Raw genomic sequence first — 25,246 nt, 5'->3', positions numbered from 1 at the left:
ATAGTCAGAAAATACACGAACGAACACGAGATTTGTATATTGCACATCACCTTTAAAATTAGCTTCAAAATACATTACCTTTTAATTTGATTGTAAATTGCACACGGCGAAGATTCTGACAACTCTTAAGTTTGACCGGCGATGACATGGACAACCACGTGGTTTTTTTTACACGCTGGCAAGCCATGTGGGCAAAACGACGTCGTTTTGATATTTTGAAATTAAAAAAAAAAAAAACCTGAAATCCGGCGAGCATTCTACTGCCTTCTTCCTGCTCTAGGCGGTCAGTCGTGCCGCCGTCACCATTTCCAGAATCCGGCAAGCCATCACCGGCTTCCTCTTCCGATTCAAAGGCTGAGCTTTAGCCTTCCCTTTCAGTCGAAACACCAAGGCGTCACCTCCTCGCGCCGGTGGTAGGCAATGCACTTCCAAGGACGGGGCCGTCCTCACCACCCAGTTCGCGCCGCCTCCACCAACTGCCCCTCTCCGACGCCGACCTCACCACCCAGTTCGCGCCGCCTCCACCAACCAAACCAACCGAATTTGCAAGTAAAAATCTAGCGCACTAGTCGTCGGAGCAGATCTGGGGGTTTCCCCTTTTAACCACCGTTTTCCCTCACCTCCATCATAACCACCACCACAAAAATCTCCACCACCATCGTTTTGCCAAAGAAAATCAAAGACCAAAACTTATCAAATCGATTGGGTCCGCGGTGATAGTAGCAATCCAACGCCTTCCCTAACAAGCACACAGATCTAGGTTTTTTTTTTAGTTTTGCAGATTTCCAAATAATTAGGTTTTTTTTTGGGGAGGAGACGTTGATGTTGTGTGGAAAGAAGGTGCCGGTGGTTTGTCTGAAAAAGGTGGCGGTGGTGCTCGATGGCGGTGGTGCTCGGCATCAGCGCCGGTGAGGAAGAACGGGGCGGCACCGTCGAAGATGTCTTCAATGGCGTACATCCAAAATGATTTTGGACTTCAATTCTTCTCTATTGGAGATCCTCTACACAGTCGTGTGTGTGTGTGTGTGTGTCTGTCGTGCGTGTATCAGTGATGGAGGAAGATAGGATTATGGGGAGAGAGAGCAACATCGCCGGAAATTAAGGAAACAGCGGCGGCGTCAAAGTAGAGAGAGAGGTGAGGTGTGTCGTGGGTGGGAGAGAGAGAGAGAGAGAGATTTGCATATTTTTCACTTTTTTTTTAAATTTATACTCACTCAAAACGACGCCGTTTTGAATGCCGGTGAGTCTATGTCTGAAAATTCCGAACGCCACGTCAACACCGATCAAGGTGATGGTCAACGTGTGTGCAATTTACAACCAAATTAAAAGGTGATGTATTCTGGAGCTAATTTTAAAGGTGATGTGCAATATGTAAATCTGGTGATAGTTCGTGTATTTTCTGGCTATTAACCCTTTTAAATACAACTCTTAATTTTCTCATTAATTAATAATATTGTACTAATCTACCCTTATAGCCCTTAAGTAGAAAATACTATATTCTTTCAAGGAAATTCTTATTACTCGAAATTCATTGTTTACCCGTCATCCATGTATGGGAAATTTATTGTCTTACATAGAGGGATAAATGTGCTTACTCACCTCCCAAACTCCACAAATTAAGGTTTTTGGCGTCATGTGTGAAGTATTGCATCATGCCTTTGTCAAGAAAATAGACATATATAAGATCGATAAAATGGTTGTTAATTATTTTTCGAATGTAGCTGTGGGATTTGAAGACATATCGGATATGGGCTTGCATTTTTAAAAGTTTGTGCCCAAGGGAACTTACGATGCAGAGTTATATATAGTAGAAATTTAAAATGGAGCTATAGGGATAAAAATAGTACAAACATCATTTTTATTTTCTTTGTGTAAGGGCTATGATGAAAAAAAATAGAGGTTGTGTTTAGAATCTCCCATTAAACGTTTGAAATATATGTGAGAGAAAAAGGTTCAATTGAGAATATTATCTATTGAGATAATAGAGAATGTTATATACACACATATAGGGGAGTTCTAATAAAAATCAAAATTGTTAAAAGAAATGAGAACCAAATTTTGTAAATGCACATTTTTTTTTAAGTTACAAGAAGTATCTGAATACAATCATTTATGCAACTCATACGCAGACGGGACCTCAACACCACACAACGGTGAGAAAACATCACTGCACGCAGACGAGACCGCCCTGCGTGTAGGACCAACAAACAATCAAACAAACAATAATACATCACCACCTTAAAGTGGGAAAACATCGCCGTCAAGTGGGATCGAACCCAAGACCTCTCACAATGGAGAGTATTTGGGGGCCTCAGCTTTGCCATTAGAGCAAGGCCTTATCGGCAAATTTTGTAAATGCACATTAGCATAATTCTTGTTGTATTTTATAACAGGTGCATTTCCATTCTTATATTTCCCATCATATACACTATGATTTCTCTACTACGATGTGGAATGCACATAGTATACAATTTAAAACTGTAGACTGTGAATGAAGTTCTAACAATGTGGAAAATGTAAAAATGCAAATATAGATGTTGCGCCGAATTAGTTATCTTTTGAACCATCTCCTATAGAATTGGATCAAAAAAATCTCATTTAACGTAAAAGCTACGAATTATTTGTATTTAATATATAAAGTAACTTCACTTAATTCATGAATTAGTTGCACTGGACTCATAGTTCTGAGTTTGAATTTTATGAATGATACAATTTACTTTATAGATTATTTATCATTATTTTAGAAATTAAATGTTAAATTTTATATTTTTATATAAAAATTAATTTTTTACTACAACTGCCACAATGGAATTGGAATATATGGAAAGCACCTATAATACATCTACTTATGTCCTTCCACTTTATCGATAATAAAATAACGTATAAAAATTCTCCTTAGGGGAAAATATTAATTTGCAAATATGGCAAAATGGTAACAAAACAAGATAAAAGAAGTCTTAAAAATAAAAGGATTAAGTATCAAATAAGCCCCTAACATAGAGGTACTTATCACGTATAGATCCATATAGTCGAGGTTGGTCCAACTAAACCCCTGAAGTCTTTAATATCGTGCAATTAGCTCATTTGCCCTAACGGCCATTTAACACTGTTAATTATTAAAAAAAAAATTGCCAAGGTCGCCGGAAACAAGCTCGGCAGCGACTTCGACAACACCACCACCACTGGCATCGTCGAGTATGCTGGAAACTACACCCCTCCGGCCACGCTGGCCCTGCCTTTCTTCCCGCCGTTCAACAGCACGACCGCATCTCACAATTTAGTGACTAGTGACTAAAGCTCCAACCATGTCGTAGATCGATCCGATTGCTACCAACGGCCCTATGAAAATCATCGCCGCCGCGTCAGCGAAACCGCCAAGACCAACTTCCCCATCGAAACCCGGGGCCTGGTGGCGTGCGGCACCGGCGTCGCCATATTCGCCAACAAATTTCCTAGAGTCTAAGCCGCCACTTGCCTTACCCCCACCGAAGCCCAAAACGCTCTATCCATCAACAACTACGACGTCCTCGCCGTCTCCGGCATGACAATGGCGCCGGAAGTCGCCGCCGAAATCCTCACCAGTTTCCTCAACACTCCCTTCAAGTCGTCCTGCCCGGTGTTGAGGAGCTACAATTAATGAATATTTTTTTCGGTGAACTCGACAGGAAGGAAGGCAGGGCCGGCGTGGCCGGAGGGGTGTAGTTTTTGGCGTACTCGACGATGCCAGTGGTGGTGGTGTCGAAGTCTCCACCGAGCTTGTTTCCGGCTACCTTGGCGAAAAAAAAAATAGTTAACGGTGTTAAATGGCCGTTAGTGCAGAAGGGGCTAATTGTACGAAATTAAGGACTTCAGGGGTTTAGTTGGACCAACATCGACTATAGGGATATATACGTGATAAGGGCCTCTATGTTAGGGGCTTATTTCATACTTAACCCAAAATAAAAATATCCAATAGATGTACATCTCAATTGATAGGTGACACTATGGTGTACTTCCGAAATAAAGAATAGATGTCAAAAATCGAACTCCCTCTGAATTTTCATATTTTATAAGAATTTAAAGATGTAAAATCCAAATGCTTGGAACAAACATTAATAAACATATTTTTCAAATGTACCAAAAGATTAAAAAAAAAAAAAAAAACTTAATACTCCTTTCGTTCATGATACCGTTTTCGCTTTGTGGACTGCACAGATTTTAAGAAAATGGTAAATAATAATTGATAATAGTGATATTATTGTGAATGAAGTTTGAATCTCCCATATTGTTGTGAGTGAAAATTTATGAATCTTATTATTATAAATAAAGTGCAAATGATATCATGAACGGATTAAAATGATAAAAATAAAAATGATATCGTGGACGAATGAGAGATATATTTTCCTCTCTGTTAGATAAATGAGAAAGTTACTCATGATAGTACTAATTAAGGTGTGCTATATATTACTGCCAAAAAATAAAAGTGGGCTGTATGTTGATTATGTATAACAGTGTAAATACGACTGAACATAGTTGCTTGATTGTGGCGAAATTCACAAATTGATCACATTAACTAGTTCCTAAAAGGTATGAATATAGTAATTATATAGGTTTAATTGCACCAAATTAATATCACAAATTTTACCCAAATTCTATTTTTCTCATAAATTTTAAAAAAATTATTTTTTTATCATAGATTGAATTAGTAGTTCATTTTTCCCACGATTTTTTGCTTCGGTGATCGAAAAGTTGATGTGGCGTTGATGTGGAATATATATTAATTTAAAATTACTCAAATAGCAAAATCAGACAAAAAAACCCTAATTTCACTTGAATTAGAAAAAAATTGTTGTGTTCCTTCTACACCAAAAATCGGCACCCCTCTTCTCCACGCCACCCCTCTTCTCCGCGGCTCCCCTCGCGAACTCCGCCACCTGAGACCTCCAGTCCGCCATTGCCGGAGCGCTGCCACCCCCCATAGTGGACGGACCAAATCCTATAGGAGCGTAATTCTGAAGCTTTATTTCATATCACAGAATCTTTATCCCAACTTTTGCTAGATTCTTAGATTATAATTGCTTCCCAACATGAGTGATCCTTCCAAGGCCTGATTTTTTCTGGTCCGATTAACAGTTTTTAGTCATTCGTCAACCAATATTTGCCCAAAAATAAGTAACAAACAAAGTGTAATTGTCCACATTGAACAGAAACATTTGATTTTTTTTAAATTTTAAATTTTTATAATTTCGTGTATGCCGAATTCTATCATGAAATGGAAGAAAGCAAAACGTGATGAAAAAGACAACTCAAATCTTGAGCTATTTATCGGTTGAGCTATTTTCTGTGATTGAGCTTATATTTTATTGCTTATGGATGATTGCTCCTTTATAATTTTACTTTGAAGAATGAATTTATGGGATTTTGGGTGTGTGGGTGGTTGAAGAATAAAAAATACACTTAGTAAGGTAGAAAGAAATTCTGGGAAGAATAAAAAAAAAAATTATGGAAAAAGTGGAATTCAGACAAAGTTCGTGATATTTGGTGTAATAAAAAAATGCAACTTTTTCAATTGCCGGAGTGAGACGTGTGTGGCGTGTGCTGGCGAGCCACATCAGCGCCACGTCATCTCCGATCTGAGGGGAACAAAAAATCGTGAAAAAAATGAACAACTAATTCAATCTGTAATAAAAAAATAAAATTTTTTAAAATTATGGGAAAAATGAAATTCGGGCAAGGTTGATGATATTTGGTGTAATTAATGGTAATAGTTTTCTAATGACAGTAATATTTTCCCCAGAAATTTTTGACAGTTTTTTTTTTCCAAAATTTAAGGAGTTTAAATAAACATGTGTGCAGTTTAGTTTTCACTTAATTGCTGAGTTTAGACTCTTCTAACATGAACAACGACAACAACAAAAAAAGAGGCGGTCAATGTTCATCAGAATTTCGAATTTTTTTAAACAATTGAATAAAAACAGTAGGCAAATTTTTTGAAAGGGTTTACTCCAAATATTATCCTGTTTTTGTCACTTCTCATAATGTGTCCAACATTGGAAATTCATATGGGGTACACGAGAAGGTTGAAATCTCCAACCAAAGAAAAGCTATGTAAAAAAACATTTTTTTTTTGAAAAATACTGTCTATATAGATATATTACCTAAAGACTTTTTCTTGAATATGCTTGAAGTTGAAGCGAGATGAGAAGAATCATTTTAGAAGCATAGCGTCACTTATTCTTCTTCTCTTATTTCGTTGGAGTTATCTTCTATTTAAATTTCTATCTTCAAAATGAAGCCCTAAATATTATAGAAATTATATTACACAATGTAGAGTAATCAGAAGAAGAAATTGGAAGAAGAAGTAGTAGAGTGAAAAAACAGAGCAGATTCAAAGTGAAGCCTAGAAATTACAGGAATATGATTAAAATATGTAAGTAATTAGGAGAAGCAGAAAACTAACGAAGAAGGCATTGAGTTTTGGAAAGGAAAATAAAGAACTACTCCATTTCCATTGATTCTTGGAAGAAGAAGAAAAGTGATACACATTTGATTTGTTCTCTGCAAAGGGCTGCGGCCGCTTAGGTGATAAAGAAAATAAAAGTTGTTAACATATTTTTATATTATTATTATTGGGCTATTTGTTTGGGTCATGGCCCATGAGATATGATGATCTTAGATAAATCAAGTATTTAAAAACTATCCATTTTTACTTATCTAAAAAGGAAAACAAAGGTTTTATCAAACGTGATAATGATTAAAATTTTATTTTGAAGATGATGATAATAATAATAATAATAATAATAATAATGGCTGGAATGCTTTCAAAAAAAATTAATGTGTAGCTTGAATGAATTATACTATATATGTATACTTCCTTTTGTTTTTTTGAAAAAATTATATATCTATATCCATTATCAATTAAAATCAATTAATGTATCTAATTTTTTTATTAGTATTTCAACTATTAAAAATAAAAAATAAAAATTTTATACTTTCTTCGTTCTCTGAATAACTTCAGAGGGAAAGGTATGAGTTTTAAGACGAATATGTGAAAATATGAAAAGTAAGGACAAATGAGATATTGAGAGTGGTGAAAATTCCAAAAGTAATGTAAGTGGATATTATTAGTGGTGTATAGTACAAAAATAGAAAAAAAAAATTGAAGAATACAAAAATGAAAATTATGAAGTTGTTTGAAGGACGAAAGGAGTATGTTTTTAAATTTAGGTTCTTTATTGAGTAATCGATATCAATTATTTTATTTTTTTTAAAATAACTTGCATTTATTTATAATTTAATTATATTTAATATTCATATTTATTTATTTAAAATATTACTCGATTTCGATGCTCGTCGTGCATCGCACGGATGAACGTACTAGTAATCATATATAAAGAATATTAAAATTGAACCGAATTTTGTGATGTTACTATATTGGGACGTCGGCAGTTGGCCCGTTATATTTACCATTAATTATGGCAGCCCACAATCGAGATGAAAAGAGCTTTCCATGGGAATTGATTTTATTCGTAGCTTTCATTTTTTTTTATTATAATAAAAAATATCATATAAACTCCAAATTAAGGATGATTTATTTTTACAATTAAATTAAATTTCAAATTTTATTATAGCTTTCGATCGTGGTCCTTTTTCTTTTCCTCTATTTATCTAGATAAATCTAATTCATCATTTTCATTTCCCTTCAAAACTTATGTATTTTAAATATAGAGTTATTGGTGATTAAATACATAAACTTTGGGTCCATTTTTATTTTTTCCACGAAATTTCAAAGTTATCAAAAAATACATAAACTTTTACTTATTGTGTTTTTTTCCACGAACTTTGTCAAAGAGGGTTTAGATATTTGTGGGTGCCTCACACGGTTACACACTATGTGTGTGAAGTTGAAGAGTTAGAAAACATGTGATAAAAAGAATGTGTTAAAAACATTACCTTGATGAAGAAGAAATGATGAAATTTTCATATTAAATATGGTGTGTCCCATCGCTTACAAAATAATAAAAAAAAAAACTAAGGGCGTCAAACAATCGTTTGAAGGGTTTAATTGCATCGAATTTGGAACAGAATTGATTGATCCAATATTGAGTGTTGGGTATCTTCGCCTAGCCGGAGGTTCACCTCTTGTTTCCCGACCGTCCTGCCGCCTTCACAGTTGCTCAAGCAACTCAGACTCCTCAAGTGCAGCCCCGTTATGTCCTTCTCCTTCTTCTCCTCTTATTACCTGCACAAACACAAGACAAAAGCAAGTAAAAAGAACCAAGAAAAGCAAACCAGAAGGAAAGAAAGGCAAGAGAAGAAGATGGTGGGAAAATGTGTCCTCGGGACACGGTTGGCTCAGATTTTCCCACGGCGGCGCAGCACTTCCGGCAGCTCAAAGACCAAGGCTTGGGGGAGGTGGAAAGGGTAGATCGACGCTCAGATCTCACATGCACAGCCACCAAAGTCAGGAATCCGGTGATCAGGATTTCGGCGGCTCAACAACACTCACTCTTATCACCAATCAGGAAACCAAGGGTCAGGAATCTGGTGATAAGGCTCTCGACAGGAGGAAGCTCTCACTAACAGGCACAAGACAGGAATCACAACGAAACCTAGAAGGAATAGCAGAGCTTCACGATGGTGCTTATTTTTTACAGAACTTCCCCCTATCGATATGCTTTATGGCCAGATAATATAGGGGGTTTAGAGGAGTAAGTATCATCGAGAAGAAGGAGGAAGCCATTAATGGTGGAGGAGCTCGAGGGAGAGGGAAACCAGAGGTCGGGGGAGAGTTAGGGTTTGGGAGGAGAATGGGTGAGAGCGGTGGGGGTTGAAATGGAGGAGAGACCGAGAGAAGGAGGGAGTATATCAGTGGGTAGGGAAGGGGGCTAGGGTATGGGGTTAATGGGCTTAGGGATGGTCTGGGCCCTAAAGTTGGCCCAGACACAAAAAATAAAGAACATTGGGCCAATATCCCACATTCACTATAGAGAGTTATAAAGATGTCTATATTATGAGTGTAATTGTTACTTAACCCTTCATTTTATTATTATACATACTTAAAACACTAAACACTTCATTCCTTAAATTTTGTGTCAAAAAGAAGTTAATCATTTTATTATTATACACGAAGAAGTTAATCATGTAAATCGTAATTGGAACTTGGGAGGGAGGGAATATACGATATAGATTTGATTAGGACTTTAAACTCCAAGTTCATTCACTTTGCAAGTAGTTTTTAAGCGCTTATTTTTTATTTATTTTTTTGGAATTCAGCTTTTAAGGTCTATTAATATCTAGATAATCGACAACTAAAAAATTCACAATATAGTAGTATTCCATATTACGATGAAAATATCGACTCAACATGAATACAAATGATTATAATTTATAAATATATGAATGATCCGATTGGATTGTTGGGGTGCTTGCTTCATCCAATTCCAGCGTGTAAGACTTCCTTTTGTATCTACCACTGAAGCAATGATGGACCACAACAAACAATCCAAACCCAAAGGCCAAAGCAGTGTGTGTGTGTGTGTGTTACACACACCAACTCCTCCGCAAAACTCAGCAGCCAAGAGTGGCCAACCATTGCCGATAACAAAATACCCCACCTCCCCTTCTGCCCAAAATCCCTCCCGCCACGTGTCGCCCCAATCTCCCGTCCTCAACAACCCCTTCCAAATTCTTGCTTATTTCTCCAAAACCCAAACCAAGGAGGGAAAAATCAACTGTTTTCCCCTTTTCCTTTTCAAGAATTCTGACTGATTGCCCAAAAAGGAAGAATCTTGAAACAAAGAAAGAAGATTAGTGTTGAAGAATATGGCGTCAGCAGCTGCTTCTTTGGGTTCTTCAGCTTTAATTCAGTCAGTTTCTGGTGGGCTTACAGGTCAAAAGCTCTCTCTTGCAATCCCCACTTCTCTCACTTCTACAAGGTACCTGATATTCCATTAGATTCTGATTGAGCACCATTTTGTTGTCCGCGAATCTCGAGTTTTACTACTCAATTTTGATGGTTTATTGGTTAAATTTCTTGAATTCTTACAAGTGGTAGTTGACTTGCTTTCCGATGTTTCGACTGGATTGATGATTAATGTGGTCGGGGGTATGTATAAATCAGAATGGCTCATTTACCTCATTATATGCTTATGATTTTGAAAAGTAATAAAAACCATTTGTTGAAGAACTTGAATTTTGGGAATCCATAGCCATGATTATCTGTTCCTCTTTGCTTACATTATGAAGTCTGTTTCAAGGAAGTTTACTAAGCATTAGTTGCTGCTTTGTAGTAACTCAATTGGTTGCTCCCGTGTTAGCATAATCTGTTTGTGAATATGCTTCTTTGACCCTTTTTCTTTTTCTTTTTCCTTTTCTTATTTTTTTTGTGGAGAAATTTATAGTGTAACATCTTGTTAGGAAAAAAGAAATATGTTGGTATCTTTGTTTTGGAGTATGACTTTCTTCCTATGACAAATGAACAATTTTGTATGTGTTCAGAATCCGTTTATCTTATTATTATGTCCAAAGTCATATTTGCTCATATTGCTTCAGATCATGGCAATTTTGCATATCATAGTTACTATGTGATGTTGGGAGGTGGGTAAATGCTGTTATCAGCGTTTGCGTTTTTTTGCTCGGAGATGAGACATATACTCATTCGTCACCAAAGTACTTTTGAGTTCTAATAAGTCTGTCACTTGATACTCATCAACAATCTGTTCCACTTATTTCTAAGTTTTGCAAGACAGTGGACGTTTTGTTTGTATTTATCTGTCTTTTTTTTTGTGGGGTGGGGGGTAATTCCAATTATGAGCTATTAGGACTGAAATGTTTAGGTGCCTTCATGTTTTTCTTACATTTTGATACAGGAGAAGATCTAGAGCTGTAGTTAAGGCAACTGCTCGAGTTGATAAGTTCTCCAAAAGCGACATCATTGTGTCTCCATCAATTCTTTCTGCTAATTTCGCCAAATTAGGAGAGCAGGTATATCTTCATTTCTGAAGCCTGAATTTTAATAAACTGTTATTAGATCTTACAGACTATTCAAATGGCATCTGTTCCAAACAATGTAAGCACCGCTTTGGCTCTTTATATAGAGGTACTGCTTCCTCTTACTCTTTTTATCATACAACTAGGTCAAAGCAGTGGAGGTGGCAGGTTGTGATTGGATTCACGTTGATGTGATGGACGGCCGGTTTGTGCCAAACATTACAATCGGCCCCCTCATAGTAGATGCTTTGCGCCCTGTCACTGATCTCCCATTGGATGTGCATTTGGTAAACCGATACTTCTAGTCCTTAAACTAGTCAATGCCTTGAATCAACCTTTTCTTAACACTATTAAAGCACGGCAGATGATTGTGGAGCCTGAGCAACGAGTCCCGGACTTCATAAAGGCTGGAGCTGACATAGTTAGTGTTCATTGCGAACTAGCTTCAACCATTCATTTGCACCGTACAGTGAATCAAGTAAGATTTTTGATATGTTTACTAGTAGTTGTTTGTCTATTGTGTTAATGAAGTTTGTACGCTTCTGTTTATAACCTGTATATTTTATTCCAGATAAACTAATAATTCTCACTCTCTTGGCGTCTTTTTCTAGATTAAGAGCTTGGGCGCTAAAGCCGGAGTTGTCCTGAACCCCGGGACTCCATTGAGTACCATAGAGTATGTTCTTGATGGTAAGGTTCGGTATGATCTTAAATTGAGAATGTATTATGGCAAGATTCAAAGAGGAGATGATGTCAGTGATTTCTTTCTTAACGGGCTGAGGCCTGCTTCTCATAGTATAGAAGGCGTAGCAGCTTAAACGACCACCAGACAAGAGCTAACTTAGAGTAGAAAGAACGAAATATTTGATCACGAATTATGATAATATATTATTGCATAATTGCCAAGCCAAAGGACAAATATTTGAGTTAGTGAATTTGAAGCAGAGTTTCTGGGGCCACTAAACCAAATGCTTATGCCTTTTTTCTGATTTATATTTTGGAGGGGGGGGGGGGGGGGGTTATGTCTCTCAAACTCATGTTTCTGTCTCCCACAGTGTGTTTGGTTCAGTTAATTAACATTTCCTAGCGCATTCTCTTTTTCTTATTTACAGTGGTTGATTTGGTATTGATTATGTCTGTAAATCCCGGGTTTGGTGGGCAAAGCTTCATAGAAAGCCAAGTAAAGAAAATAGTGGAGTTGAGAAGATTGTGCGCCGAGAAGGTAGCGTGAATATGTCTTTCTGCTTTGTCGCTTGCTTTCTTGCATGCAACACTTGACTGCTTGTAGATTTCCCTTACTGTTTGAAAAAAATTCGTACAGGGAGTGAACCCATGGATTGAGGTAGATGGTGGAGTTGGTCCGAGTAATGCATACAAGGTCCACTACCTAGTCCCTCTTCTCTTTAATCTTTATCAATTACTAAAGAATAGTGACTAATTCTGCATGACTTATGGTTCAGACATATTAGAATCTCACTTAAACCCAACTTCCATAAACATCCTCACTTAATCTTCTCATCTTTGAGGAGGATAAGAATAAAAAGCATACAATCTTGAAACCTTGCTTTTGAAGATTTCAGTTTACAATTGTTTCTCCCTGTGGCTCGTTGATCCTTGATAGACTATCTTAAAGGGTTTAATGATCTTTAAGGTAGGGTTGTATAAACCAGTAAAACTTGCTGCATGTGTGCGGACGATTTAGGGAAATCGGTTATGTAAGTTTGCTTTGGGATGTTAGTTTGAGTAAATTCTGTCGTGCCTATGGTGTATCTTATGCCATATTATTCTTTGGTATTGGGCCTAAGGGTGGATAGAAATTGGAAGAGAAGTGATCTGCTTCTGGTTTTTCCCAATTTGGCCTTCCAATTGAAGCTATGTTTTTGCTTGAGGTCATATTACAAAAGTAAGAATGAATAAGTGTGCAATTCTTCGACCAGAAATGTCGGTCTACTGAGAGAAATGAAGCATAGATTCTTATGAGGAAATCCTGCTCTTTGATTATCCCAGAATCACTGTCTTCGCCTATCTTTTCATTTTTATTCATTTCTTTTAACTTTTATTGGAGTTCTTCCATATTTGTCTGTGCTAAAAGTCAGTTTTATAATATACTTGCACAGGTAATTGAGGCCGGAGCCAATGCATTGGTTGCTGGCTCTGCTGTTTTCGGAGCTCCTGATTATGCTGAAGGCAAGGATTAAAACTGCTTCATTCGGGGTTTATAGAAAGTATCGGCACATGTTGATTCATCTAATTTTTGTCTTTTGTAATTTTGTTTTCGCAGCTATCAAAGGGATCAAAACCAGCAAAAGGCCTGTAGCAGTTGCAGCATAAACTTTGCATTCCGGATTTTTATTTTAGGTTCCACACTCTCTATTTCTGAGTAGTCTCCTTACTAATGCTGAATGTAGGATCTTGTTATATTTTTTGCTTTATATATCTCGAGATTGTATTAGACCATTAGTCATATTTGGAGCTAGTTCCCTTACTAATGATAAACTTGGGTAATTTGCTTTAGTTACTCTTAATTACACTAGTTAATCATTTGCAGATGACATGCGGAAGCAGTTGGAGGGTTGAGACATTCAAAACCTTGTTACAGAACAAAATAAGTGCAACAAGAAGAGCGATCTACAACTGTCCTGGGAGTGTTGTTTGTAGTATAACTTTCATGGGAATTTCAATTCCTCATATTATTTGGACTTATAGAAAAACATGCTACAACACCTACTGTGTTTTTTTCTTCACAAAATGTATATGACGCCATTGATTAAAAATGAGCTCTAGTGTTTCATAATCATCCATCAAGCTTTGTCTCAGTTTGAGTTGCTGAAATGGAAAGATATGTATGTGTGTGTAGTTGGATTTGATCCCTTAAATTACAGTAAGCACAATCAAGAATAGCTTCATTCTGCCATTGGATGATTTCAGACAAGATTTTAGTAGTTTCTAAGTGGAGGTTTCAAATATTTGCTTCAGTTTATTCTCTTGAGATAAAAACCAAATACACATATTCTCTAACAAGTAACAAATTCCTTCTCAAATACATCACATTCTTTCAAAGGCTCAAAACAAATTCAAATACTTCACAAGTTTCTTGAGAAACACTTGAACCTGAGCTTGGTGATGATGATAAATACGATTCTGATCTTAAGTATACACTTTCTTTATACGAATCAAACTGCAATGAGTCGAAGAAACGGCCCTCAAATCCTGAAATCAAGACGACACTTTCGAGCAGAGGCCAAGTATGCAGTCTCCTGATAACCTCTTTCCAATATGTCATACATGAACTCATTAGGTAATATGCCCATCTTTAGCATATCTGCTTGCAGCATCATCACCGGAAAGACCCGCTTGGCTTGAAAATGCCCTTCCACAACCGCAGCATAATCAACAACTTCTGGTTGCAATCCACTCTTCCTCATGTCCAACAAAAACTTGCTGGCTTGAAACGCCCGACCATTTCTGCACAAACTGCTGATCAGGATCGAATATGTAACCCTAGAAGGGCAACACTGCCCATCTTCTTCAGCTCGAGACGCTTTAGTTTGTTCCAAGAAAAAATTAGTTGCATTATTGATCCTTCCATCCTTGCACAGCCCATCAACCACACAACTAAGAGTGAAAGCGTTGGGTGCAATGCCAGCATCCATCATTTCTTTGTGCAGCTGAAGAGCTGCATCGGTATAGCCATTCTTGAAGTGCCCATCGATCAAACAAGTATAAGCAACCACATCAGGCCTGTAGCCTTTGATTGCCATTTCATAGTAAAGCCCCATGGCAGCCTCCAGCTTCCCTGCTTTGCAGTAGCCGTTTATCAGTGTGCAGAAAGTAACTATATTGGGCTGTAAGCCCATCTCCATCATCTGTGAACAAATCCCCACAGCCTTCTCCATGTTTCCTTTCTTGCAGTATCCATCAATCAGAGTATTACACACCACTGAGTTCACCGCTAATCCTGCTTCATTCATCTTACAGAACAAAATCTCTGCATCTTCAACTCTACCGATTCTAGAATACCCTTTCATAAGGATGCCATATGTGACAACATCCGGAGAAATACCAAACTTCTCCATCTCCACATGCATAGCCATAGCAGCAGTTAAGTCACCAGCATCACAAAAACCATCCATTAAACAATTATAAATATAGATATTGGGAATAACATTAAACTTCACCATATGCACAAAATAGCTCCTAAAAGCTACAAGCTCCCCAATCTTGCAAAGCAAATATATCAAAATACTATAGGTAACAACATTTGGCAACAGTCCACTATCCAACATTGCATAGTACAACTTCCTCACTTTCTCAACACATACCATCTTAGCATATCCATCCATTAGCACATTGTATGTGTAGAGGTTAGGGGCCACATCACACTCCACCATTCTCATAAAAATGGTCTCAGCTTCCGGCATCTTACTCTCCGCGCATAAGCCCCGTATGAGGGTCGTGTAAATCACAACCGTCGGTTTCAATCCCCTTTTAACCATCTCTTCAAATAACAATCTTGCTTTCTCTGTATCTCCGCTATGACAGCAAGCATCGATGAGTATCCCATAAGTGACCTCACTAGGCGATAAACCATTGGAAACCATGTCATCAAAAACTTCCCACATAAACTCAATGCGGCCCGTCTTCAAAATGCCGTTGAGAAGCGCATTGCAGGGCTGCACCGGCGGCAATCTCCCCATCTTCCGGTACACCCAATGCCCCTCATCGGGGAGACCCTTCTCGCATAGAGCGTTGATCAACACCCCAAACACATTGCCGTCGCATCCCGCAGGCTCAATCTGACTCAGCGCGTTGAAAATCGACCAACACACCTTGTGGGGTTTTCGAGTTTTTCTCAAGGTTTCGATGAGGCCTTCTGTCAAACACCTTGCCTTCACGTACAATCTCTTCCTGGTTAGGAAATGCACGATGGCCGAATGCAGTTTCAGAGTCTTCGCGGGGTTTATGCTTCGCGAAGCCGAGTTGAAGATCCTCAGCGCCTGTTCTGGGGTCGAGGAACTGAGAATCGTAGCGACCAAATTTGCGAGATATGGTGATGGTGGTGATGATTCTGCGGCTAAAGACGGCGTTGCGGAAGAGGATAGGAGCGCTGCTGACGGCTTCTGGTTGAAGAAAGGCTTGATTTTTGGAGGGAAAATTTTCAACATTGCTCCGGCGGTAGCTGTGAGTTGTTGTTTCCCATTAACGAGAAGAGTGAGAGGTCAAACAATTCCGAGCAGCTACGGAATGAATTTGAATAAATGTGGGTCGAATTTTACAGAAATGTGTGAGGGGAGTGGGAATTCATCTCCATTAATGTCGTAGAGGTCCACTGATTAAGCTCAACATTCAGTGATAACTACATTTAGACTAGCCTCGACCTACGGTGGAATGGGATTTCCTTGAGGAAATGCTTGAGAGAATGAACTTTGGTCCGAATTGGAGAAAATGGATCTCCGGCTGTCTTAGATCCGCTACAACTAATGTTTTAGTCAATGGGAGTCCGTCGGGTGAATTTCAGTTAGAAAGAGGTCTTAGACAAGGAGACCCGCTCTCACCCTTCCTTTTTTTGATTGTAGCGGAAGGTCTCAATTTACTTATTCGGAGGGCTGTACAAAGGGATCTTCTGGAACCTTTCAAACTTGGGAAAGGTGAGATTGGTGTCTCCCATTTACAATACGCGGACGACACTATGTTTGTGGCCTCTAACAAACCAGGCAACGCGTGGGCTTTCAAGTGTGTTCTTAAACTTTTCGAATTGCTATCCGGTCTTTCGGTGAATTTTGACAAAAGCTGCATTATGGGTGTTGGCATTGAGAGACTCATATTGGAGAATATGGCGACTGTTCTCAATTGTAGTCTGGGAGATCTCCCAACAAAATACCTTGGTATTAAGATTGGGATGCGCCTCTCTCGTGCATCGGACTGGAATTACCTGCTGGAGAGAGTGAAGAAAAAGATTAAGGGATGGAAGACCAGTAAGCTCTCTTTTGCAGGAAGGTTAGTCTTGCTGCGTTCTGTTCTTTTGTCTTTACCAATCTACCATTTTTCCTACTCTAAAATCCCCAAATGTGTGCTCACCGAAATTCGATCTTTTTTGAGTAATTTCTTGTGGGGTGGAGAAGGAGAGACGAGAAAGATTCATTGGGTTAAATGGGAGGATTTGTGTGCAGATCGAAGCGAAGGGGGTCTTGGTCTGAAAAATTTGGAATGGTTTAATATCGCTCTTTTGTCTAAGTGGATTTGGCGATTCCTCACGAAAAAAGAAGCCTTATGGACACGGGTTATTAAAGAAAGACATGGAGAAGCCTGGTGGGATGGCAGTGGCTTACGTCCTGTGGGGAGGAGAGTTATTTCCCCGGGATGGTGGAAAAACGTCATTGGTCTGAGTTGGGGGGAAAGAGGTAGGTGGATTAGAGATAATCTTGAAGCTCATGTGGGGGAAGGAAACTCCATCCTTTTCTGGCATCAACTGTGGGTGGGAGAAAAACCTCTTAAGGATCAATTTCCGAGACTTTTTCGCCTGAGCAATAATCAAGACGGTACCATCAACAGTATGGGCGAGTGGGAGGACGGCGAATGGGTGTGGAATCTGGAGTGGAAACGGCCGCTAAGAGAAAGAGAAGAGACTTTGAATCATAACCTCGCCATGACTATCAATAACATCAGACCGGAGGCAGGCAAAATGGATGGGTGGAGATGGAAATCCACCCCTTACGGATGTTTCACAGTAAATTCAGCCTATAAAGAACTGAGCTCACAGTCTGGCCCTCCGGTGGACCTCGACGACAAACTCATCTGGCAAATGATCTGGAAAGCTCCAACTCCTCCCAAAGTCATAACCACAGCTTGGAAAGCACTTCGAGGAAGATTGGCGACCTGCGAAAATCTGATGAAAAGACTTGTGATCACGCAAAATTCTGAGGCTAAGTGTGCTTTCTGCAAGACGGAGATCGAAACTTCAGAGCACATCTTTTTCTCCTGCTCAAAAACCGAAGAAATCTGGAAGTTCTTACTGCTTTGGATTGGTAAGCAGACAGCACTCAGCATCAAGATGAAAGACCATTTTCTTGCCTTCATCAACCTTGGGAGCAAAGAAGATTTGCGTTTTCTTCTTGGAAGCTGGATGTGCACGATCTGGTGCATATGGAAAGGGCGGAATGAATGCAAATTCAACAACGGCATCTGGAATAAAGATAAAATGACCGGTGAGATCAAGACGAGAGTTTGGGGTTGGTTGCAGGTGTTTGGCACGCCGACTGTCCTGCCTGATTTTAGAAGATGGCTCCATTCAGCCTTGCTTCACGGCTGATGGACGACCATGGTGTCTCCTTCTCCTCTTTCTTGTATCGGTTTGTACTTTTGTTTCCTCTCGCTTTTGGGTACCTCTGGTACCTTGAGTAATAAAATTTCGCCTTTTTCCCGATCAAAAAAAAAAAAAAAAAAAAAAAGACTAGCCTCGACCTCGAGCAAGTCATAAATCGCTTAAAGACTAAAAAGGGGGCTGCTTAGCATAATTACGTTTTTAATTGAGCGAATCAAACAAACAATAATTTTAAATTAGAAAAAAGAAATATATTAAAGTATATATTTATAATACGTGGCAATTTTCGGGATTCTAGACTATAAAATTCTTATCATATCTTAGAGTACTATTTACTACTAACATATTCTGTAATTTCATTATTATTAGCTATGAGCCTAATATGTCTATATGCATATGACATGTTTTTTTAAGGTCAAATTGCATGAAAATACCTCACTTTATACCAAAATTTGGTTTTTTGACAATCTTTTCAATTGTAGCAAAAATTTGAACTACCTTTCAATTTGTTGCAATTGACTTCCGGAGTAATTTTCCGGCCAACAAAATGCTGATGTGGATTCCCGTAAAGTTGATGTGGCATGCCTCGTCGGACGACAAATTGCATGAAAATACCCCACTTTATACCAAAATCTGATTTTTTGACAATCTTTTTAATTGTAGCAAAAATTTGAACTACCTTTCAATTTGTTGCAATTGACTTCTAGAGTAATTTTCCGGCCAACTTAATGCTGATGTGGATTGCCGTAAAGTTGATGTGGCACGCCTCGCCGGCTAATCAAACGACAACGTCTCTAATTACCTTAAACGATGTCGTTTTCCACGATTTTAAGCAAATTACAATTTCTAGTTTTATATATTTGTCGATTAGGGCTTCAAATGTCCTCATTTCTTCTCCCAAATTTTCTCATCTCAGTTGAAATTCTTGTTCCAAAAATTCTCATTTGCAGCAAAAATCTTTGAACCGATGGATTCTTCTTCTCAAGCGGGACGACTGAGCTCATACAATTTCCCCTTACCTCCAAAATTCTGCAGATGCGAAGAACCAGAGCCGTGCATCTTGCAGGCTTCAAATAGTGTGACTAATCCGGAGAGGCGCTACTTCTCATCATGTACAAAAACACCCACATCAAGTATCTTGTACTCTTTAAAATATACTTTTATTTAATTCATATGTTTTTTTTTTCTTTAGAAAATTTATGGAACAAGAATTTCAACTGATATGAGAAAATTTGGGAGAAGAAATGAGGACATTTGAAGCCCTAATCGACAAATATATAAAACTAGAAATTGTAATTTGCTTAAACATATGGAACAAGAATTTCAACTGATATGAGAAAATTGTAATTAGCCGGCGAGGCATGCCACATCAACTTTACGAGAATCTACATCAGCATTAAGTTGGCCGAAAAATTACTCCGGAAGTCAATTGCAACAAATTGTAAGGTAGTTCAAATTTTTGCTACAATTGAAAAGATAGTCAAAAAACCAGATTTTGGTATAAAGTGGGGTATTTTCATGCAATTTGTCGTTTGATTAGCCGGCGAGACGTGCCACATCAACTTTACGGGAATCCACATCAGCATTAAGTTGGCCGGAAAATTACTCTGGAAGTCAATTGCAACAAATTGAAAGGTAGTTCAAATTTTTGCTACAATTGAAAAAATTGTCAAAAAACCAGATTTTGGTATAAAGTGGGGTATTTTCATGCAATTTGCCCTTTTTTTAATTCATATCTACATAAATTTAAGGTTATGTTATATATATGAGTATTTGTTTTTTAATTAATGACGGACAACAATAATAATGTCATATAATATTATATGAGTATTTGTTATATATATGAGTATTTGTTTTTTAATTAATTAGTGATGATAGACAATATAATTTACTTTTTTAATCGATAGTAAATAAAGATAATATTATCATGCATGTGACCTGCATGATAAGATAATAATAATAGAGACAATGATAGTTAATAATAATGATCTAAATTCTTCCATTTTGCCCCATTCTATGTCCTTGAACGATGGGCGAGGAGAGGAATATTTTCTATGTTTTCTCTTTATTACTTTTTATGTCTTGTAAATTACTAAATTTTATGAGCTATAATTTATAGGGTTAATTGCCAATAAAATACTGAATTTTCGTCTAATTCTAGTTTTGCACACAAACTTTGAATTGTAGCGTGAAAATTACTAAACTTTAGATTTTATATGATTTTGCAACTAATCGAAATTCCGGTCAAATATCATGCTAATATGACGTGCCAATATTTGACGAGACGTATTTATTGTTAATTTCTTTTTTTTTAAAGAATACTAATATATAAAATCAAATAATAATATTTTTTAATTCTCAAGTTTAAATCAATTTTTTTCTAGTTCACTATTACACAACTGATTTCTCCAATATATAAAATAGAAGTCATTCAAATAGTATAAATATATATAGTTTATAAAAAAATAATCCTTAGATAATGAAAATTTAATAAACTTTATTACTTAGCTAAATAATTTTTTTTATATATTAAGTTATTGATAATTAAAATGTTCTTTAGTTGACATACCTAAATTCTAAGAATCCCCTTACTATTATTGAATTTATTCAATTAATTAATTCAACTGAAAAAAATACTATTATTTGATTTGATATATTAAATTATTGACAATTTAAGTTATTTGCTTTGCGTTCTTTTTCTATTGATAAGAAATTAAATAAAAAATATTATTTTGCCAACTAATTGTCACGCAAGAATAAATACGTCACGTCAAAATTGGCACACCATATTATATATTAGCTTGGTATTTGGCCGGAATTTGGATTAGTAGCAAAATCAGATAAAATCAAAAGTTTAGTAATTATCACGCCACAATTCAAAGTTTGTGTGCAAAACCAGAAATGGATGAAAGTTCAGTATTTTATGGGTTAATTTATATTGTATATTATTTCATGATAGAATTATTATTTTATCCTTAAATAATAAAGACAATGCTCAAATATATACACAATAATAAATAATGTTAAATTGTTTGCAGCTAAAAAATTGTTAAATTTGGATACATACCATTGAGGCGATAATCAAACTATTAGTATTTTATATTTGATTCGAACTCAAATGCCAAATCAAATGTTCATATAAACTTTGACCGACAAAGATAAAAAGACTATTTCAAGATAATTTTTGTGAGAGCCAATCTCGGTATCTCCCAATAATATCGTATCAACTCCAATTACACCTCGTTTCCTTTATAAAATAAAAAATTTAAAATTGAAGGTCGAAGTGATTAATAGATGAATAAAATGAATTTGAACATAGAAACTCCCATCCATATGGGTACAAGTAAAGGATAATTCGTTGTGTAGGGGCAAAACAGTAACACCGCACGCATCCTTTTTTCGTGTGCCCATTTCACACGTATTCTCACAATCCTTCTTCATCTCTAAGCTACCATTTCCATCACTCCGTATTTTATAAACCTACAGCTACAGTATATATAGCCCGTACTCGTAGATATATCATCTTCAATTTCGCGCCCAATTTTCCCAACGAACTAATATTACTGCAAAACAATGGCCGAAGAAAGATCCGAGATAGCCTTCTTCGACGTGGAGACAACTGTTCCCACCCGAACCGGCCAGGGCTTCGCCATTCTGGAATTCGGAGCCATTCTGGTTTGCCCCAGGAAGCTGGTGGAGCTTCGGAGCTACTCCACCCTCATCCGCCCCGCTGACCTCTCGCATATTACTTCTCTCTCCGTCCGCTGCAACGGGATTACCAAGGACGCCGTCGTTTCTGCTCCGGCTTTTGCTGATATTGCAGATCTCGTATACGATCTGCTGCACGGTAATCTCTCGTTTTATAGTGAATTAGGGATTGAGCTGTGTGTTCATGTGTTTTGAGAATGACAAGTTGTATTCCACGAGCTGGTCATTCAGTTTTTCGCGTGTTTATTGCATTTGCTATTGTCGTTTGTTGTAGTTGTAGCTCTATTTGAGAAGTAGGGTTTACGTTTATTCATTTGGAGCATACGTTTTCGAGTACGTGATTTAGGTATAATTGGGTGTTGGATATTAGATGAAATAATCTCAAACAGGAAACACCGTGTCTTAATTCATTTGCTTGGAATTCATGTTTGGTTCGTGATGATTTAGGGTTGTGACCGAGTCTAGAGAAAGTTTCAGTGTTTAAGTTGATTTACTATAGATTGTTTTTTCTCCACTCTTTCGATTTCCTCGTACGGTTGTTTCAGATTTTTGAGTTCTAATATGATATTACTATTCCATGTTTTACACACCAGGAAGAATATGGGCTGGCCATAACATATTGCGTTTTGATTGTGCTCGCATACGAGAGGCATTTGCCGAGATTAACAGGCCAGCTCCAGAGCCTAAAGGAACTATTGATTCGCTAGCACTGTTAACACAAAAGTTTGGAAGAAGAGCTGGTGATATGAAGGTAGAGTTTTTCTGTAGTCAGAACTGTTTGTATTTTTTAAGATTCAACTCTAGTTCTAAAATACACATCAGAGCAATTTTTATTTATCAAAAAATCAAGCATTGATGCTTATCAAATTCATTTTTCCCTTTTCCATTGCTCTGCTTGATGAAGAGAGGAAAGGCAAGGATTGTTAGTCAATATTTTAGCAAGAATCCCATATTGATTTTGATTCTGAACAAGTTGACCTCGTACATCATACATAACTAATTAAAATTAATTTATGAGCATGCTTGATATGTTTTTAAGTAATGATGCTGAGATTTTCTTTCAGATGGCAACTCTTGCAACTTATTTTGGGCTTGGGAAGCAAACACACAGGTGAGTGCGATCTCTTTATTTTCGCTGTCAGGTCCTATCTTTTGATTTAAAGATCTATAGTTTTATCTAATCTGGATGTCCTGAGTCACAAATGCTTTTTATTTGCCTAACTAAAACTTGTGGCATGCTTGATATTTGATAACTACCTACTCATTTGAGTATGAATAAATACATTTTTATTAAGGAAGCCAACTAGTTGGAGTTTATTTTCCAAACTTTGAAGACATTGTTTGTTGAAATTTCAAGATCCAAGAGACTTGTGATTTTGTCTTTCTGCATATGGAATTTTACTTTACTGACTATTTGATGCTATTCTCCAGGAGTCTGGATGATGTACGCATGAATCTTGAAGTCCTTAAGTACTGTGCAACAGTTCTTTTTTTGGTAATTTCTCAAACTTGTAGGAGTAGCTTTTATGGGATTCACGAGCTCAGTGAATTGAGTCTTATCAAATGTTCAATTGAAGTGTTGAATCAACTATATATTGGTTCTTCTTTACTGCAGGAATCCAGCCTTCCAGACATATTTACTGATAACAGCTGGGTTTCTCCCAATGCAATCACAAGAAGTCGAACTAATGGAAAAAATTCCACTGAACAAATTGGGAAGGATGAAATTATCCAATTATCTAGAGACAAGTTTGCATGTCCATCAACGCCGTTGCCATCTCCAATGAAGATTGAATTTCCATCAACATTATCTCCATCTTCAGTGAATATGCTTGTGGAACGTACTGCTGGTGAAGCGAATGTGCCGCTTGACCCCAATGCAGCAAGTGTTGGCCCATTTGACTTGGGTGGGATGCGTGCTGGAATGGAGGAGCCTCTCCCTGAAGACAGTATGGAAGAAGAGAAAAATGCCTTAATATCTCAAGAGTCTTCAACTTCAGTAGGGGATGGATGTTCCTATAGCTGTAATGACTTCTTGGAGCCTGATGGTGTTTCAATACCTTTAATATCTGTTACTCTTGCACCCTTTTACGGTGGAACTCAAAGAATACAAATATTACACCAAAATTTCCCATTGCAACTTAAATGTGCAAGCCTGAAAGTTCGTTTTGGAATCAGCACGAAGTTTGTAGATCATGCTGGTCGGCCACGTTTGAATTTCGTTGTGGATGCATCACCAAATTTGTGCAATATTTTGGATGGAGCTGATAGGCTAGCCCAGAAGCTGTCCACTGATTCTGGTAGCTCCTCTGAGTGGCATCATGTAGTAACCAGGAAGCAAGGCTTCTTCAACTCTCCCACTGTCCGATTGCAGTAAGTTCTTCTTTATTTAATCGGCATTTATATAACTTCTTTACCTTTATTCTTTGTTTTAACTTGTTCTACAATCTGAATGAAAAACGTGAAGCCCTTTGGCAACCTTTTTTTTGGTTATACTTTAATTGCACTGCTATTTGCTTTCTTTCTGGACCAAGAAAAGAATGATATGATACTGTCAAACAAGAAATAGCTGAATGTTGTTGCTTGTGATTGATGCTGGATATAATTGAATATTTACATTTATTTTATGTAAATACACAGCCTACCAACTTTAGCAGACGGTGGAATCAACCGATGGACAACAGAGATATACCAGAAGGAGAGTTCAACCATGCAGAAGCTTATGTTTAGTAGATTCGATGTTGCTGAACTGGATTCGTTGTTCACTCCGGGGAATGTTATTGATGCCTATTTCTCTTTGGTTGCCTATGATTTTCAGCAAAATGCCGGCATCCGCTTAGTGGCAAAGAAACTGATTGTTCATCCAAACTGATGATAATGTCACCCCAACTGTTGGATAGGCTAACCCTTCGGATAGTCATGTAGGAATTCAGTACTGATGCTGAAATCAAGACATTTGATATTTATGAACTTCTCTTACAAATTGTTTATTGGAAATCAAGATTACAGCTTACACTTTGTATAGATGTTAAAGAAGTAGATCTGAGGAGTAGCCTTTGTTGTGTTTATCCATCAGGAATAAAAGGACTTCCCTTCAATGCTTTGTGATTTTGAATTTCGAGTGTTGTGTCTCACAAATGATTGAAGCAATGAACATAGAAGGGTTCCGGGTAAACCATCTTTAGTACAAAGATGATTTATTTATGTCAGTAAATGGTCTTGCGAGACATTTCCATAGGATAAAAA

At 37.4% G+C, this 25,246-nt stretch overlaps 3 protein-coding genes across 3 annotated transcripts; 2 read left to right on the top strand and 1 right to left on the bottom strand.

Annotated features, from left to right (window-relative positions):
• The first annotated feature begins 9,399 nt into the window (after positions 1-9,399).
• Positions 9,400-13,768, top strand: LOC131020386 (ribulose-phosphate 3-epimerase, chloroplastic). Its single transcript, XM_057949153.1, has 10 exons — positions 9,400-9,917; positions 10,851-10,965; positions 11,118-11,258; positions 11,336-11,449; positions 11,583-11,661; positions 12,084-12,193; positions 12,293-12,349; positions 13,089-13,158; positions 13,253-13,329; positions 13,520-13,768. Exons 1-9 carry the CDS (start codon positions 9,805-9,807, stop codon positions 13,300-13,302), a joined length of 849 nt encoding a protein of 282 aa, XP_057805136.1. The 5' UTR covers positions 9,400-9,804; the 3' UTR covers positions 13,303-13,329; positions 13,520-13,768.
• A 156-nt stretch (positions 13,769-13,924) lies between these two features.
• On the bottom strand, positions 13,925-16,414 carry LOC131020384 (pentatricopeptide repeat-containing protein At5g61400). Its single transcript, XM_057949152.1, has one exon. It carries the CDS (start codon positions 16,134-16,136, stop codon positions 14,175-14,177), a length of 1,962 nt encoding a protein of 653 aa, XP_057805135.1. The 5' UTR covers positions 16,137-16,414; the 3' UTR covers positions 13,925-14,174.
• Positions 16,415-21,632: 5,218 nt separating this feature from the next.
• LOC131020383 (protein NEN1-like) lies at positions 21,633-25,098 on the top strand. The gene is made up of 6 exons (XM_057949151.1): positions 21,633-22,139; positions 22,594-22,751; positions 23,065-23,111; positions 23,432-23,495; positions 23,616-24,373; positions 24,641-25,098. Exons 1-6 carry the CDS (start codon positions 21,866-21,868, stop codon positions 24,870-24,872), a joined length of 1,533 nt encoding a protein of 510 aa, XP_057805134.1. The 5' UTR covers positions 21,633-21,865; the 3' UTR covers positions 24,873-25,098.
• Positions 25,099-25,246: the final 148 nt, after the last annotated feature.

Source organism: Salvia miltiorrhiza, chromosome 4 (assembly GCF_028751815.1).
Source record: "Salvia miltiorrhiza cultivar Shanhuang (shh) chromosome 4, IMPLAD_Smil_shh, whole genome shotgun sequence".
Classification (NCBI taxonomy): domain Eukaryota; kingdom Viridiplantae; phylum Streptophyta; class Magnoliopsida; order Lamiales; family Lamiaceae; genus Salvia; species Salvia miltiorrhiza.
Note: the sequence above shows the minus strand (reverse complement) of the source record. Positions and strands in the feature narration are given on the sequence as shown.

Excerpts from the sequence above, each read along its gene's own strand:
- LOC131020386 (XM_057949153.1), top strand. The coding sequence starts at position 9,805 with ATGGCGTCAGCAGCTGCTTCTTTGGGTTCTTCAGCTTTAATTCAGTCA. Across the intron at positions 9,918-10,850 it reads ACTTCTCTCACTTCTACAAG|GAGAAGATCTAGAGCTGTAG; the intron begins GTACCTGATATT and ends ATTTTGATACAG. Across the intron at positions 11,259-11,335 it reads TCCCATTGGATGTGCATTTG|ATGATTGTGGAGCCTGAGCA; the intron begins GTAAACCGATAC and ends AAAGCACGGCAG.
- LOC131020384 (XM_057949152.1), bottom strand. The coding sequence starts at position 16,136 with ATGTTGAAAATTTTCCCTCCAAAAATCAAGCCTTTCTTCAACCAGAAG.
- LOC131020383 (XM_057949151.1), top strand. The coding sequence starts at position 21,866 with ATGGCCGAAGAAAGATCCGAGATAGCCTTCTTCGACGTGGAGACAACT. Across the intron at positions 22,752-23,064 it reads GAAGAGCTGGTGATATGAAG|ATGGCAACTCTTGCAACTTA; the intron begins GTAGAGTTTTTC and ends ATTTTCTTTCAG. Across the intron at positions 24,374-24,640 it reads TCTCCCACTGTCCGATTGCA|CCTACCAACTTTAGCAGACG; the intron begins GTAAGTTCTTCT and ends GTAAATACACAG.